This window comes from Molossus molossus, unplaced genomic scaffold (assembly GCF_014108415.1).
Source record: "Molossus molossus isolate mMolMol1 unplaced genomic scaffold, mMolMol1.p scaffold_m16_p_8, whole genome shotgun sequence".
In the NCBI taxonomy this organism is placed as follows: Eukaryota; Metazoa; Chordata; class Mammalia; order Chiroptera; family Molossidae; genus Molossus; species Molossus molossus.
Window position 1 is genome coordinate 45588310 of NW_023425402.1, and position 18196 is coordinate 45606505.

Consider the following 18196-nt stretch of genomic DNA (forward strand, 5'->3'; position numbering starts at 1 on the left):
ACAGACAGAAGTAACCTCTCTCTCATGATTCTAGCACACAGTTGGCACATCACATTTTCTCTCTTTCATTACTGGAGATGAATTATAAATCAAATTTAAAATGAGAACAGAGAGAGCACGTTTACTACATTTCTTGCTTTATGTTAAAGCCCTTATTTGAGTTTTCTTTCAGTAAAACTAGATCTATCTCATGGCAGAGGAATCAAAAGTCCTGAGAGTAATGAAGATGACACACGTTCTTTGATACTAAGGATAATGATACCAATATTCTTAGTTTTTATCCTCACAAAAAAGATATGATTTCTTGTCTACAAAGTTCTCCACAGGTGATGAGTACTGACAGTCTGCCCATGTGCCAGGGCAAGTGTTGAGAGGACCAGTGTAGATGCCTCTGAACCTTACTGGGGGAAAAAAATTGAGCGCTTATGTTTTGATGATAAGTCACTGTCATCTCTTCTGAAAATTCCAAGCTCCACAGACTTCACCAGTGTTTTTCAAACTGAGTTTATTTAAATGATAAGCCCTTTTTATTACAAAGTATCTGCCCCTCCCCAGGAATTTCTGGGAGTTTCCTCTGTTCAGGAGTGTCCTAAGCTGGCTCTCTGCAGCTTTCTCTGGTTTCTCTGATCTCTGCCTACTATTGCCCTTTCTCGGGGAGCATTTCATTCTCCTGCTGGGTCCCAGGCACCCCACTGATGTCCCAATCCCCTCAGGAAGCCAAAGCTGGATGCTGAGATTCAGTAACTTGGAGGGGATGCCTCATTCCCCGTAATGTGACATGCTGTTAGATGCCAGTCATTGCTGCGTGTGCCAGGGAGCTTACAGAATTTCTGGTAACAGTTGATTCTGGTTTTATGCTCTGTGTCTTAGATGACACATGTCCTTAGGCTAGGGCAAGGATAAACGGAACAGCACACTGACTAGGCACTAAGCTGACTCTCCTGACCTTGAGGCCTTAGAACTGGGTCCACTGTTCTGCCTATGCTCTTAGCTCAGAATGAGTTTTGGGGCACAACTTGGAGGCTCTGCCCTGGGCCAGCCTTGACAGACCATCCAGCTTGCCCATCCTAGCCTTGGATGTGGCTGGGACTCAGCCGGAGCCTCACACTTTACTTATAAACAAAGGGAAGAAATAAGACTTGTGTGGACTGAAAACAACTTCACATAGAAGTCGATTTCCTATATAATCTCCCCAAAACCATCAATAAGTATAATTAGCATTCATAAGTTTTTAGGCTCCAAACAGATGTAATGCCATTAATTTTCTTACTTTAAAATGAGATAATAATATGTGCCTAAACCACTCATAGAGGTTTTTCTATGATTAAGTTGGCAAAAAGAGTGACAGATAAACAAGCTTAAAGAACCAAAATATGGAACAAAAAAATGGATTTACATAACTCAAATGAAGGGAATAAATTAGTGTATGAAATCTTTCCTGCTTCTATAGCTCTTTCTGATAACTTTTCAGAATCTACTTTTAGGTGCCCAATATAAGTATGTGTCAATACTTGATTCCTATCAGAAACACTAATAATCAACATTAATTATGGGAGAAATATAGGTTTTATAGAAAAATACATATATGGTCACTCAAAGCTCAGCTGTGTGTGTACAGCAAACTGCTGGTTCTGTTTGCTCAGCCTGATAAGAGCACATAGCACCACCCTCCCCCTCCACCCCACACACTCACACTTTGAAGAACTGCCTCTTCTCTATATCGTTTGAAAGAAGTGATTGAAATCAAGTCGCCCACTGGCAGCCTCTCTTAAAGATAGTTTTGATCTCTCGCTGCTTAAATCCATAGTGCCGCCCTCGTTTCTGGCCTACTGAATGCTTGATTAACGCCTCCTTTGAGCTACCCAACATCTGCCCTTTATTTCTTGAAAATAAGAATCAATCTCCTTGCTTGTAACTAAAGAATCCTGATACTGTATACATACATTATACTTTTTAATGGTTATTTGGAAAGAATGCTCATTGCAAATGTTGCAGTGTCTTTATAAAACTTGCTGAATTAAATCAACATTTCTTCAAGTATGTTCTTTGCTTTTCATTCCTTGTTGGTCTATTTGTTAGGCTAAGGGCTGAGGATACATGTATGATGGACTGAGGAGTGGGCCAGATGACTTGATGGACTCTATCACAAGGACCTCTAAAACATTCCCATATTAAAACAGAAATATGTTGCCTGTGAACTTGTTTCCATGTATGACAGCTTACATGCCACCCATCCCTCTGAAAACTTGAGAAGGCCCTGAGGGAGTCTATTTGAGGTCTTCACAGAACCTTTGAACAGGGCAATTTTCTTTCATTTGCTTTTATCTCAAGTAGCCCAGTGGTAAATGAAAAGAATAGATATTTTCTGAAGAGGGCATGGTTTGATCAAAAACCCTGATTTTATACAGAATTCTGATTTGCCTCAAAACTCTGAGCCTATTCAACCTCCCTTTGTAAGGTCCACATGGTAGAACTACTTTCACCGCAGCCAGGATCAGCCTTTCTTTTTCTTAGACCAGTTAAAGCTAGCAGCATTTGGATCACCCACTGCGTTCAAGTAGCGGACAAAAACTTCAAAGCAGCCCACCAAATGGAGAGGTTCTTCCTCAGTCATAGGTGGAACAAAGTACACAATTTGTTCTTTATTGTGGAGGGGACATTCCAACGTGCACCAGACACTGGACCTCCACAAATTTGGCTGAGGTGGCAAACTCTTGTGCTTTCTTTGATCTTCTACCCTTTGGCACAGTGTACCTAGCAGGCATCTGTGGAAATGACGACACCTGTGCTCCAGGTCCTGCGAGTGCATCATCATCAATGCGTTAGACCAGCATGAAACCCTGTACAATGGTGAGATAATCAAGGTCTGGTAACAAGAATTATATCCTGGGACAGTGTCACAGTTAATAAAATATGGACAAAAGGCAATCTATAATGTTGCTTGTTGCTGGCACAAACTGCTCTGGAGCCCTCTACTTACTGGAATCAAGGAGAAACAAAAAAGTATTGGCCAAATCAGTAGTTAACTACAGATGTGCTCCAAGAAAGAGAACTTGTCTGACAACAGGATGATCATTCTTAAAGATACATCCGTCTCTTGCACATACCATAGATCATGTTAATTCTGGATTTGGTAAGAATCACACTCCTGCTTACTGTAAAGCTTTTGATGGTGGAACTTATCCCTGCAAATCATCTGGTACTTCCTGCCAGAATAACCCCCTTTTTTTTATACATTAGGGAGCCACTGTGGGAATACCTGATGAATAAATCAATTCTAACTCTTTACTGGAAAAATAACTAGATGATGGATTTATTGCTATAGCATAAAGTTTGTCCCATAGACCACAATGGTTTCAGAGACTCCAGAAATTAGTATTTGTTCAGACTGTGGCCAGATGATTTCCAAAAGGTCGGGTGGTGGTCTTTTTTTTTTATCCTCACCTGAGGACATTTTTGCATTTATCTTGAAACAGAGAGGGAGGAAGATAGGGAGGAAGAGCGAGAGAGAAACATCAATGTGACAGAGATCCATCAAGTGGCTGCCACCGACATGACCCCAACTGGGGCCAATGACAAACTGCAACCGAGGTATGTGCCCTTAGCAGGAACCAAACCCAGGAGTCTCTAGCCCACAGGCCAACACTCTAACTGCTGAGCCAAACCAGCCAGGGAGAGTGGTGTTCTTTATGTAATGCAATGTTATCCTGTAAATAGAGCTGCAAAGGAAGATGTCGGAAGCATTTATATTACAGAGTTCTTCACCTTCAAGTCTTTCATTTTTATCATGATTGAGTGTTAAAATTAACTGAGGGCCTCAACACTCCATCTTGGTGGCTGTAGTCAGGCTTTCCTGCTGTTATAGATATCAAGTAGACCTATGTGGGTTGCCCACATACCTGGACCTACGCCAAGCTAATATTCAGTTGATATACACTGGTTGGCTGTATCAGTTCTATATACTGGCATCCATTTTTCTTGGTCAGCACCTGTGCTGTACTAATTATTAAATTTTTCAACAAAATTTCAGGACATGGGGCCCTGTGATTTACTGGCGACCAGCAAAGATTTCTGTAGACTAAACTATTCTGAATACAGATCTGCTTCTATTATTGTTTCCACCTTGTTTCCAGTTGTTAACTGCCGCAAAATGTTGCTATTAAGCTTCTATCAACCCCAAGATTCTGACATCTCCATTGACATAGGGAGCCCATTTTAACCATGGTGTTTCCCATAAGTCTCCCCAGCTTACATTGACCTTGGCAACGATTATTTTAATTTGACACCAAGAACAAAGGCAACAAAAACACAAACAAGTGTGACTACATCAAACTGAAAAGCTCTTCACAGCAAAAGCAACCCCCAACGAAATAAAGGCAACCTACCGAATGGATGAAAATATTTGAAATCATGTATCTGATAAGGGACTCATATCTAAAATATATAAAGAACTCATACAACTCAATAATAGCAAAACAACAATCTGATTAAAAGTAGGTGGCCCTAGCCGGTTTGGCTAAATGGTTAAAGCATCAAGGGCACATGCCTGGGTTGCAGGTTTGATCCCAGACCCCGACTAGGGCTGTGCCGTAGGCAACCAATCCATGTGTCTCTCTCACATCGGTGTTTCTCTCTCTCTCTCTCTCTCTCTCTCTCTCTCTCTCTCCCTCCCTCCCTCTTTTGCACTCTCTAAAAATTAATGGAAAAATATTCTTGGGTGAAGATTAGCAAAAAAAAAAAAAAAAAGGCAAAGGAACTGAATATTATTCAAAAAAAGATATAGGTGTCCAACATGTACATAAAAAGATTCTCAACATCACTAATCATCAGGAAAATGCAAATCAAAACCACAATGAGATATCACCTCACACCTCTCAGAAGAGCTATTATCAAAATGACAAGTCATAAGTGTTGGTGAGGATGCGGGGAAGAGAACCCTTGCACACTGTTGGTAGAAATGTAAATTGGTGCAACTATTATGGAAAGTAGTATGAAAGTTCTGAAAAGAATTAAAAGTAGAACTACCATATGATCCAGGAATTCTACTTCTGGGTATTTACATGGAGAAAATGAAAACACTAATTCATACAGATATATGGGTTCCATGTTCATTGCAGCATTATTTACAATAGGCAAGACATGGAAACCAATGAAGTGTCCAAAAATGGGTGACTAGTTATAGCAAATGTGGCATATATAAATATTATTCAGCCATAAAAAAGTAAATTCTTGCCATTTGCAATAACATGAGTAGACCTTGGTGGCATTATGCTAAGTGAAATAAATTTATATGTGGAATCTAAATAAAAAATAAAGAAGACATAGAGCCCATAGATACAGAAAACAGATTGGTGGTTGACAGAGGTAGGGTTGTGGGGACCTGGGGGAAATTGGTGAGAGAAATTGGTAAAACATACAAATATCTAGTTATAAAATAAATAAGTCATGGGGATGTAATATAGAGCATGCTGACTGTAGTTAATATACGCTACCGCATATTTGAAAGTTGCTAAAAGAGTAAATCTCAACGCTTCTCATCATAAGAAGACATTTTTTTATAACTATGTATGGTAACCGATAACTAGACTTACTGTGGTAATTGTTTCACAATACATACAAATATCAAATCATGTTGTACACCTGAAACTAATATAATGTTATGGTAGTAAAGTAATATAAAGTTGAATAACTTTCCACTGCTTCAGGTAGCACACTGAATCCAGAACCTGTGGCCAGTGAACACCTCTCAGTCGATTCTCCCCCCAAAATTACACTTCTTCCTTAGTCCACTTTTAGAATCCCAAACATTTCCCTCAGGTTTTGTCAATATAAATGAGCAGTCTAGAAATCTTTGGGTGGGAATGTTCTCCTCCTGGGTTTGCCTTTTTATTTATTTATTTATTTTTTAACTTTTAAAATCTTTTTATTTTGAAAATTTTCAAACCTAAAGTTTTGAGACAAGTACATTTTATGTCATATATATTTATGCTAGGTTCCTTAAGTGTTAACATTTTATCCCATTTTCTCTCTCTGTGGGTAGCTACATGTTATCAGTGATTACACTATGAATCGTTTCAGACTATGTTGCAGACATTACATCACAACACATTCTCCTACATATTTCAGTATGTATTTCCTGAGAACAAGGACCTTTCTTTTTTTATATATATATTTAAATCTTTATTGTTGGATGTAAAATGTATTACAGACGTTCCACATTTTTCCCCCATTGACCCTCTCCTCCCCACTCCCGTCCCCCCTCCCACCTTTTCCCACACTATTGTCTGTGTCCATTGGTTATGCATATAAGTTCTTTGGTTAATTTCTTCCCACCCCCCCCCAACCCCTTTCCCTTTGAGGTTTGTCAGTCTAGCAATGAATTTGTACTTCTTAATCCCTTCACCTTTTTCACCCATTCCCCCAACCCCCTTCCCAACTGGCAACCAACAAAATGTTCTCTGTATCTATGAGAATGTTTCTGTTCTACCTGTTCATTTTGTTTGTAGATTCCATTGTTGATAGATATGTATTCATTGCCATTTTGTTTGTTCATATATTTTATCTTTTTCTTCAAAAAGACCCTTCATCATTTCATATAATAACGGTTTGGTGGTGATGAACTCCTCTAACTTTTTCTTGTCTGGGAAAGTTTTTATATATCCATCGATTCTAAATGACAGCTTTGCAGGATAGAGTAATCTCGGTTGTAGGTTCTTGCTTTTCACCACTCTGAATATTTCTTGCCACTCCCTTCTGGTCTGCAAAGTTTCTTTTGAGAAATCAGCTGACAGCCTAATGGGAACTCCCTTGTAGGTAACTAGCTGCCTTTCTCTTGCTGCTTTTAAGATTCTCTCTTTGTCTTGAACTTTTTGCATTTTGATGATGATGTGTCTTGGTGTGGGCCTCTTGGGGTTCATCTCTGTGCTTCCTGGACATGTATGTCTGTTTCCTTCACCAAGTTAGGAAAGTTTTCTGCCATTATTGTTTCAAACAGGTTTTCAATTTCTTGTTCTCTCTCTTCTCCTTCTGGCACCCCCAAGATGCGAATGTTGGGACGCCTGAAGTTGTCCCAGAGGCTCCTTATACTATCCTCATTTTTTGGGATTCTTTTTTCTTTTTGCTGTTCTGATTGGGCATTTTTTGCTTCCTTATATTCCAAATCGATGGTTTGCTCCTTGGATTTACATACTCTATTATTGAAGCTGTGTAAATTATTCTTTATTTCAGTTAATGCCTCCTTCAATTCTAACTGTGCATCCATGATTTCTAACTGGTCCTTTTTTATGCTCTTGAGGCCCTCCCTAAGTTCACTGAGGTTCTCACTAAGTTCATTGTGCATCCTTATAAGCAGTATTTTGAACTCAGTATCTGTTAGGTTGCTTATCTCCATTTTGCTTAGTTCTTTTATTGGGGTTTTGTTCTGTTCTTTCATTTGGGACCTGTTTCTTTGTCTCCTCATTTTGGCTGCCTTCCTGAGTTTGTTTCTGTGTATTACTTAATGAGAGGTATGGGGCTCGCTGAGACCCGATGCTGCTCGTTTGAAAGAATTTAGGAAAAACCTGAAGCAGGATCCAAGACCGGCCAATCCTATGGTTAAGCAAGTGGCAACAGCTTGGGTGGGCTTGAAAGTTGGGTGGGCGGGGCGGGGCCTCAGGGAGTCAGCAGGGCGGGGCTACCAGTGTGAGCCAGGTTGCTGGAGTCCCAGATATGGCGACTGTCTGCTGCCCCCGGGAAGGGCTCACCAAAGGAACAAAGGCCTCTGACAGCACGTTTGTCCCAGAGAAAGCCCCCTCTCCAGCCCTCACTCCAGTGCCAAACAGCTCAGTTCTTCCCTGTATGTCTCTGGTGCCCCTCGAGCTGCCTCCCCTCCGAGCTCAGAGGGAGAGAGTCCGATAAGTCCGTGCGCGGGCCCTTTAAGGAGCTGCCTAGGGCTCCAGCTGCTTCAGCTTCCCTGAGCCTCAGTTCCTGCTGGTTTTTCCAGCCAGAAGTGATGGGGACTTCTCTTCCTGGCACTGGAACCCTGAGCGGGGCACCTGGTGTGGGACGGGAACCCCTGAGTCCTCAGGAAGGACCTTCCCAGCCGAGGTATCCCCCTGATTTTTATCCGCCACACGTGGGTGTGGGACCAGCCCGTCCCCTCCGCCCCTCCTACCAGTCTGGATGTGGCTCCTTCTTTAATTCCGTAGTTGTAGGACTTCCATTCAGCTTGATTTCAGGCGGTTTTGAATGATGGTTGTTCTGTAATTTAGTTGTAACTTTGATGTGGTTGTGGGAGGACGCGATACCGCGTTTACCTACGCCACCATCTTGACCGGAAGTCTGCCTTTTTAACTGTATCCACCCCAACTCCTCTCCATGCAGGAATCTGATATTGTGTGTACAGAGACAAGGAGAAGCAATGTGGGAAGAGCAGGTTAACCGAGTGAGGTCATCATAGGATCTTCGAGCAAGGCAGGAACATCTTTAGGAGGAGCTCCCACTCTGATTAGCAAAGGAGGACATGTCAAGTGTTCTGGTTTGCCCAGGGTTGAGGGGTTTCCTGGGACACAGGACTTTCAGAAATCAAACATGAGCTATTGTTCACCTAATTTAGGGTGTCACAAGTCCTCCAAACGCCCCTCACAATGCATCCCCACTCCAAATTCAGGTCCTTAAGTTTCCCGGTCAATACTTTTACATGAGGCCTGGTGAGGCTGTGAGTGAAACTTTTGGTGTAATTTGGCAACCAGCGGACTAAGACCTTGGTTTTCAGTTATCTCAGCCTTACAGCTGGTAAGAGAGAAGAGATTCTTTTAGCAAAAACATAGGCATTTTTCTAGCTTTTATACTGTGCCTTGAGCTGAGAATTTATGCCTTTGAGCCTAAATTATCTCTTTCTTTTTTTTTTTTTTTTTTTTAATTTTTTTTTTTTTATCCTCACCCGAGGATATTTTTCCATTTTTTGTACAGATAGAGTGGGAGGGAGAGAGAGGAAGAGAGAGAGAGAGAAACATCGATGTGAAGGGACACATCGAGTGGCTGCCACCCGCACGACCGACCAGGGCCGGGATCAAACTGCAACCGAAGTACGTGCCCTTAGCGGGAACCGAACCCGGGTCTCTCCGGACCGCAGGCCGACGCTCTAACCGCTGAGCCAAACTGGCCAGGGCAAATTATCTCTTTCTTTATGACTCTAGCTGTAGGGCAACCAAGCAATCCCACAGTCCTGGATTTGTTCATCCTTTAGTTTTATGGCAGCAGCCATTTATCAGCCAAAACCTTCCCATCCTTAGATAATGCATTCCATTGATTTTTTAACCTTATATTTGTGTTTTTTTAGGTCCCAAAGATATTTTGCTGCAATAGTTTTTATTAGCTCTATATTTTACCATTCATACTTAGGTCTTTAACCCATTTAAAGTTTACCTTTCTAAATAGTATAGTTTTAATTTTATATAGAATATAGTTTTAATTTTCTCCATGTGGTTGGCCAGTTTTCCTAATCTTTTTAACTACACACGCCATTCTTTATCTCTGATTGTTGTGCTACCTTTGTAACTCATATTCAGGGGGTCTCTGTGAGCTTCCTGTTCTATTCCATTGTTCTGTATTCTCATGACTGATGTATATGTAAATATCTGGATATTAGAGACTTAGTATGAACAAAATAATGTAAAATATCTCAATACTTTTTTTTATCCTCACCTGAGGACATTTTTCCATTTTTTTGTTCAGACAAAGTGGTAGGGAGAGAGAGGAAGAGAGAGAGAGAGAGAGAAACATCAATGTGAAAGGGACACACTGAGGGGCTGCCACCCGCACGACCAACCAGGGCCGGGGACAAACTGCAACTGAGGTACATGCCCTTAGCAGGAACCGAACCCGGGTCTCTCTGGACCTCAGGCCAATGCTCTAACCACTGAGCCAAACCCGCCAGGGCTCAATACTTTTTATATTGATTACATTTTGAAATGATAATATTCTGATTATGTTGATTTAAATAAAATATATTAATATAAATTCCACTTTATCTTTTTATGCAGCCACTAGAAATTATGCATGTGGCTGACTTTCTTTTCTGTTGGAGAGTGCTGTTCTGGACTGTGCTTTAGTGAAAAGAGAAGAGATTGGGAAAAAAGATAAACACAGACTTAAAACCCACCTCCCTCACTTATTAGTCTGTGGACTTGGCAAGTTACTCAAAATACCTGCTTCATAAGGGAATTGTGGGGACTGTACTAAATAGGATAATGTATACAGAATACATGATACCTAGTAAGTAACCACCCAATGGTTGTTTCATTATCTTTCTAGAAGGACAAGGTAGTAGCCCATTCATCATAGTATATGGTATATAATAAATAAAGTTCAAATGGAAATTAGCTATTAGAATACTTTAAAATTCATAGCATACTATCACATGACCACCCATTAAGACCCAGCATTATTATTTAAAAATGTAACACTACATTAAGAGAGAAAAAAACAATTATTTTATCATTTTATTCATTGATTGTTTTTTCTGTGCTTTAATAAATCTTTTGCATAGGTAAGTACATTTAGTTAGAGCTAGAAGACAACAGGGAAATAGACAAAAATAGGCATTCTGGGTCTTTTCGTAGTAACTATACTGAGGAATTTTTGACTAAATGTACCTTCAGAAATACCTTCTACCTATTCTACTCACAGTTAAAACAATTTGTGTAACCTTCAGTTTCCAATAAAATAATTTCATAGTACAGTTTACCTTAACCATTTCTGTACTCTTTAAAAGCATTACTTCAAAACCAGAAACTTCTCTGAATAATTCTACAAATAAGTAGCAAATGTTATTGTGTCTGAACTTACTAATTTAAAATTGTCTCCATTAGTTCTGTGATTAATTTTTAAAGTAAAACTTGAAATGAACATGAATTTCTTGGCTGTAACTACGAGTGGTAATTAGAATACTTTAATAACGAATGTAAAGATTATTTCTGATATTGGGGAAGTGGTTACAAAATTTCTCCAAATTCAGAGGAAACTGTGTTTACGATAGCCACACGGCGAGCTCCGTAATCACCTGAGCGGATCACGAGCACATTAGAGCAGATCACTCAGGTGGGACCCAGCTAGTCTGGGAACTCTGCTCTTCTTGCTCCTGACTGCAGATCTTTGACTTAAGAGGTGGATTCCGCAGACAGCCCTTTTTCAAGAAGCTTACCTACTCTCCCTCTCCTCTTCCCACTGCCCAGGCTGTGATGAACTGAAGGGACCTGCCTCAGGACAGGAGCCACAGTCCTCACAGGCCCAGCAGCAGCAGTGTGGAGCTGAAGGCAGGGCACTTAGGGGAGAGAAAGGTGCTGTTAAAGGGGACACTGACGAGGAGGCCTACATAGCAAGAAGATGTAACAGTGGGGAATGAATATTAAAACCTAAGGCTGCCCAAGGCACTGTAAACAGCAGTGATCATTTTTAGAAATGTTAGAATTCAATAGGGATTAGGAAAAAATATACCTGAAAAGTTATATTTCTCTAGGCAGCTAAGTGTTGTTTCTGTTTTTCATAGAAGTTCATCTATGCCTAAATATATATATATATATATAAATGGTTTTTTTTTATCCTCACCCGAGGACATTTTTTTCAATATTTTGTTCAGATAGAGTGGGAAGAAGAGAGAGAGAGAGAGAGAGAGAGAGAGAGAGAGAGAGAGAGAAACATCAACGTGAAAGGGACACATCTAGTGGTTGCCACCCACTCAACCCAACCAGGGCCATGGACAAACTGCAACCGAGGTACGTGCCCTCAGCTGGAACCGAACCTGGGTCTCTCCGGACTGCAGGCCGACGCTCTAACCGCTGAGCCAAACCGGCCAGGGCGATATATATATTTTTAACAAAATGGTCAACAAAAGAATTATGAGTTTTAATTTTAATCATACATATCATTTTGGTCTTCCTATTAGTTCCCTATATAAAAACAAAGAGTTTCTCAATAGCAGGTGCAATAGCTCTTAGAGAACTTGGGCAAAATAAGATCGAAATCATAAAGAACCAGAAAGTCGATGAAGCAAAATTATCTAATGTGATGTTTACCCTAAAGCATATTAATATCTTCCCCATAAAATTTTAGATTGTTAAAGTAAAATTATCTTAATCTACCATATTATAAATCATTATAAAAGATTCATTAATAAAAATTATGAAAGACTTCAAGATCTCATCAATGGAGTTAGAAATGTCAGCTATTATGCTACTAGTGAGATTTGGTCTGTATTTTCTGGGCTTCTTCAGGCCAAGAATAACAATCAGGAAGAATCTGGTCATAATCAGTGCGATACATCTGAGAGAGGACAAATGCTTCCTTGTTTGGGGGCTCGGGATAAACTGTGGCTGTCTTTTCTTGGTATGCGTCTTTCACAATCTAGAAGTAGGAAAAGAATATTAGTTATTTTAATGAACTGAGGTGATGGTGAGCACATATCAGAAGTTTTTATCTGTTCCAAAAATTAATATATAATTTATATCTTGTCTGTTTTCAAAAAAAATTAAGTTGTATTATAATAAAAGCACATATACACAAAGAAGATATAAAATGAAAATGTAATTATAAATTATATGGTAACAGGTGAATATGATATCAGCAACAAAGAAAAGTGTGCAAAGAAAAGTAGAGTTTTACTCATGGGTTATCAAACCAGGATTTCTCAGATAAGCGTGGAAAATGTCTTGAAATGACCTAATAATTATCTTAAACTAAATATTGTAATACTCCTACTAAGTTTGAACTCAGGCACCTTGCAGTTTTAACAATGCCTATTCTGACCACAGCTTCTTACAAAATCTCTTTATCCTTGAGTCTTGCTCCTGCTCACCTGACGAGCAGTACGCTGTGGGCAGGTGCAACACTCCTTCCTAGCACCACAGACTCATTTCCATGGCTTGTGTCACATCCCCATTCTGGTCTCCAGTATGGAGAACCCTCAGTGCGGGCATGGCTGTCTCCTGACATCCTACGATTCCTAACATTACTCGGGCCTATATCATCACATTATGCTTTTATCCTCTTTTAAAAAAATAAAACAAAAAGGCAACTTCCCCTCATATTTCCCATGGGCAATTTCAAACCATACCCTTGTCAAATCTCTATTTAACTCTCATCACTCTACTGAGAAAATTCCAACTAATCCGAGAAAACTACCTCACTTTCCCTTTTCATCAACATGAACTATCTCCTCTTTGTTTCCAAACATCCTGTCTTCCCATATTTTCTTTGGGAAAAATGGATTCTCCCTCTTGTCAAAATGAATCACTCCATATATGCTTATTACATTCACTCCAGTTTCATTGAGGAGCTATATGTATGCTCGACTTATTTGGAGAAGTCTGATTTTGAAGAATATTAGAATAAGTTTCTCTTCTCACTGTAAAATTATGCATTTATGAAAAATTATGGTTATAAAGACTGTATTGTTATGAAAAATATCAGAAAACAAAAGTATACATTCAGCATACATTATCATAATGATGTTAGAAAAGCAGGCAAACAAATGTAAAAAGACTGAAAGCACACACCTCAAAAAGATAACGCTTGGGTTAGAAAACTGGAATTTTAGGCATTTTCCTCTTCTCTATTTTCCAAAGTGCATATAATGTAGTATTATTACTCTGAACAGTTTTTGTTGTTTTGTTTTTTTAGGTATAGTTCACTCACCACAAAAATTCAGCCATTTTAAGTACACAACTCAATTATTTTTATAAGTTGACAGAGTTGCATAACTGTTACCACATCCAATTTCAGAACATTTCCATTGCCCCAAAAAGATCCCTTGTGCCTATTTGTAATGGCTATATTACTTTTGTAAAAAAACAAACAAACACATGGCTTCATTTCTGACATAGACTGTGTGGAATTACATTCCTCTTTCTGCTCCCAGGACTCTCTCAGCGAAGTCTTCCCTCTTTCCTTCTTGAAAATGCCAAACTCTCTGGAAGATCTGCTTAAGATTGTCCTGTTTTTCTTCATTCCCGCCAGAATTCTTAACTTCTTATACTATTGAAATTGCTTTTTGTAAAAGTTTCTGATGACTTCTTAAGTATAAATAAAAGTTGTCATCATTCAAACTAGTTTTTCTCACCAGGATTTGGTTTTTTATCACAACGTTCCCCCTCATCCTGAACGTGTGTCTTCCTCTGATTTCTGACATGCTGCTCAGTTCTGAGTCTCTTCTTAAAATTGTGAGTATTTCTTTTCTTATCTGCGTTCTTTCTTCTGTCTTTTAGACAGAAAATAAACTATGTTCTATCCTTGGTTTTCTTTTCTTTCCATACTTATTCTCTTGTAATCCCAACTACTGTTCAGTGTAATAGCAATTCCAACTGGTTAAAAACAAGTAGGGACACATTAGGAAAAAATATGAGCATGCTCTTTCATAAATAAATAACCAAGAAGATTATCTAAAAGCGTTTTGAAGGATTATTTGGTTTTTGAAGCATTTACCCTCAATCAACAAGATTAATGACATATGAATCCTAAATGGTGTTGTTTTGATAAACTTGCTAATAGCTTTGATTTTTAACCAGGAACAAGTTGGCCTCTGAGGGAATACTTGGCAATGTTTTGGAAACAGTTTTGGTCATCACAACTGTTCAGAGGCTACTGGCATCTTGTGGAAAAAGGTCAAGGATGCTGTTAAAAATCCTACAACGCTCAGGGCAGCCCCCACAACAGTTATCCAGCCAAAATGTGCATGAAGTTAAGAAACCCTAGTTTTAAACATATAACTACTATTATGGACTGAACTATGTCACCCTCAAAATGTTGGAGCCTTAACCCCCAGGACCTCAGAGTATGACTGTATTTGGAGATAGGGCCTTTAAGAAGTAATTAAATTAAAATAAGGCTGTTTGGGTGGCCCTAGCTCATGCTGACTGGTGTTTCTATTAGCAGGGTAAATTTGAACTGAGATACCAGGGATGTCTACACAGAGGAAAGACCCCATGAGGACACAGAAGGCAGTCACCTAAAAGCCAAGAAGATAGGCCTACAAAAAAACTAGATCTGCCTACGCCTCCATCTTAGATTTCCAGCCTCCAGAACTGTAAGAAAATAAATTTGTTTTTAAATCACCTAGACTGTGGTATTTTGTTATGACAGCAACTATATTGAAAAAATGCAACTATATTGCAAAAATGTCGATTTCTCTCTCAGTTATAGAAAGTTTCTCTGACGTTAGGCTCTTCTTGGCTGATCCCTTCCATAGTCATCTGCCGCCCCAATGGCTTTGAGTGCTTGGCCTTCTGCCCAGCGTTTCCAGTTGTGATCTTTAAGACGCCACGCACCACAGAGACATGGATAGGGCAGGTGGTTGAGAGTCTAAATGTCATTCTACCACACCTGCAATATTTTGGCAACTTTCATCATGGTGATACAGAAGCTACTAACTATAAAAAGATAAAGTGGAAAAGATCTAACTGAAAGGAAATCCTAATGAATTACTTAAATTATAGGAGAGAAAAAGATTGATAGGGAAATTAATGATTCAGCCAATTCTTCCATTCCTATGGATCAAACATAGTTCCTAAGCTCTGCCGAGGCACCGTGCCTTCTCACATAATAAGTTGGCACAGAAATGTTAAGAAATTGGATTTTTAATACCTGAAAATGCATACTTAGCAATAAAAGGAAGGAAAAGTAATGAGGTTGAACAAGAATGGTTTTACCTCTGCTGCAATTTTCAGAGAAATATCTCTAATGGTGTTCAAAGGAGGATAAAGCCGGCCCTCCTCCAAATGCTTATCTGACACTTGCTGAGCTATAACCTTAAAAAAAAGAGACAGAAATGTTTATACTTTACACATACATACAACATGAAGGTTATGAAGATAACTAGGTGAATGGTCACATATATGGTATGTATAGAAGCAGATCACATTAATGTGATTATCTAATTTCATCTCCCTCTTTATCAATGGAAAAACTGAGCCCAGAGAGGTTTGGTGATTGGTGGGATCACACAATTAGTGAAAAAGATGGGAATAGCATTTGGGTTTCCTCTTAATCCAGTTCCTTTTCATGTACCATGAAATGCCAGCAGCTCCCCCATTGGCTACACTAAAGGAACAGGGAGAGAGGAGACAGGAAGGTATTTGAGGATGACAGAGTGATGGAAAAGGAGCCTGGAGGTAGAGGAGGGACGATGTCCAAGACTGATGATGCCATTTCTCCCCGCTCACATACTCACACAGGAGGCAGAGCAGGAGGCTGAGAAACCTATTTCAGAGTCACCTTGCAAACAGGATTTTAATTTTACACAGATTCTGGGTTATACGGATCACCTAACTAGCCTCAGCATTTACTGCCCCCAAACTGTCCCCTATTTCTAAACCAAACAGTGCACATTTCAACCTCTGCTAAGAGGCAGATCCTGTGTTGAGTGCTCTGACTACTGTAGCTTTTCACATGTCAATCATAACTCAGTAAAGGAGTTTTAAAAGACAGAGACACACTGGCACCATGTGCCTCCTGATGTGATGCACTGAGAAGGAGACAATTATTGGCATTCAGTGTTCCTCACAAACCATGTAACCTGAGTTAAATCACAGGAAACAGTTAGATAAGCCTAAATTGAGGAACACTGTAAAAACAACTGGCCTGTACTCTCCAATGTCACTGCCATAAAAGAAACAAAAGGCGGAAATATTCTTGCAGATTAAAGAATTAGCCTAGAGCCTATAAAGGTCTTTTTGATGGATAATTTAAAAAATTTGAATTTGGATGGTATATTAGATAATAGTATTATATCAATGCTAACGTTCCTGAATTGATAATGGTAAACTGATCATATAAGAAAATGTCCCAAAATACTTAGGGGAAAAGGGGCATAATATCTGTAAATTGTTCACAAATGGTTCAACAACAAAAAAATACTATGGTCAGGGCCAGTTTGGCTCAGCGGTTGAGCGTCGGCCTGTGGACCAGAGAGTTCCGGGTTTGGTTCCCGCTAGGGGCACATACCACCAAAAAGAAGAAGAAAAAAATACTATGTAAATATCCATATCTACAAAATAGCACTGAGTTACTTATTGAAGGTGCCAGGGCGCAGAGGTGACTCGTCAATCTTAAAGTTCCCTCCAGTTCTGACTTTAAATCTTTCAGTGTGGCAGGTCTAAATCAGAGTATGTAGCTGGGTATTTTTTAATAGAACTATGGATGCATCGAGGAAATAGAAAACTTTCCTCATTTGAGATATTTTGAATAATCACACTTAGTTTTTCAGTATCTTTAATTTTAGACTTCTTTAAATCATGAAATTATTTCTGAAATATTGTTTTGTAGCCATCAGCAAATATGAAAGACAGCACTACAGAGGGGTTTAAAAAGCAGTCCCTACCTTCGAGAGATGTGTAACTTAGTATGGTAACAAGCTACAGGAAGAGAGAACACTGAGAGAGAAGACAACCGAGGCTAATGGAAATGTGAGTGTTAAGAAATCCAGAGGAACAGTCAAAGGAGCCGGAGTAGAAACTTGAGGAAAGCGAGGAGTCAGACAAACAGTGAAGGGTGGGCGCCCAGAAAGAACCAGTCAGACCGAATGCAGAGACGAGACGTGTGAGCCGGGCTCAGCGAGCCCAAGTATCCTGGTCTGGGGGAGCCGAGGATCTATGTAAAGAAATAAGGGTTGGAGTCCTGCCAATGCAAATTAAGTAGTTTGGGGTTAAGTTCTATGAGTGACTGAGGACTTCTGAACAAGGATATTTAGATATGAGTTGGGGACACAGGGAGGCAAATTTCTGAGCCTCGTTTTCTCTTTGGTGATACAAGACTAGTAACAATTCCTAATTAGTAGGATTAAATGAAATAAATGCCAGTAAAGAATTTACCACCCTGTCTGGGAAAGTAAATGTATAATAAATCTTAGCTATTTCATTTTTAAAAGCACAGGCAGACAGCATGGCAGAGTGGAAGTAAAATAGCTTTTGGGGTCCTATCTAGTTCTTCAACATGTTAGCTGATTAGCTACTTGATTTGCAGGCAGGTTATGTAACCAATCAACTTCAATTTTTTAAAACTGTTTACATGAGATAATATGTGTATTGCTCCTATCACCACTGGCACATTGCTGGGTTTCAACAGCATTGTTTTTACCCCTAGAATGTTACAAAACACCATCTGAAAAAGATTGGGCACAGTCAGAAGATGGTTGAGTATTAGTTCAAAACGATTTGCTGTTTTGATA

At 39.5% G+C, this 18196-nt stretch overlaps 1 protein-coding gene across 1 annotated transcript in view; it reads right to left on the reverse strand.

Moving 5' to 3' along the window:
* Nucleotides 1-11869: 11869 nt before the first annotated feature.
* The window catches only part of ME1 (malic enzyme 1), a 199488-nt gene continuing 193161 nt past the window's right edge, over nucleotides 11870-18196 (reverse strand). The window contains exons 13-14 of the mRNA XM_036248483.1: nucleotides 15681-15779; nucleotides 11870-12381 (exon numbers count right to left, since the gene is read on the reverse strand). Coding sequence (XP_036104376.1) covers nucleotides 12214-12381; nucleotides 15681-15779 — 267 coding nt within the window. The 3' untranslated portion in view covers nucleotides 11870-12213. The remainder of the gene's footprint in view (nucleotides 12382-15680; nucleotides 15780-18196) is intronic.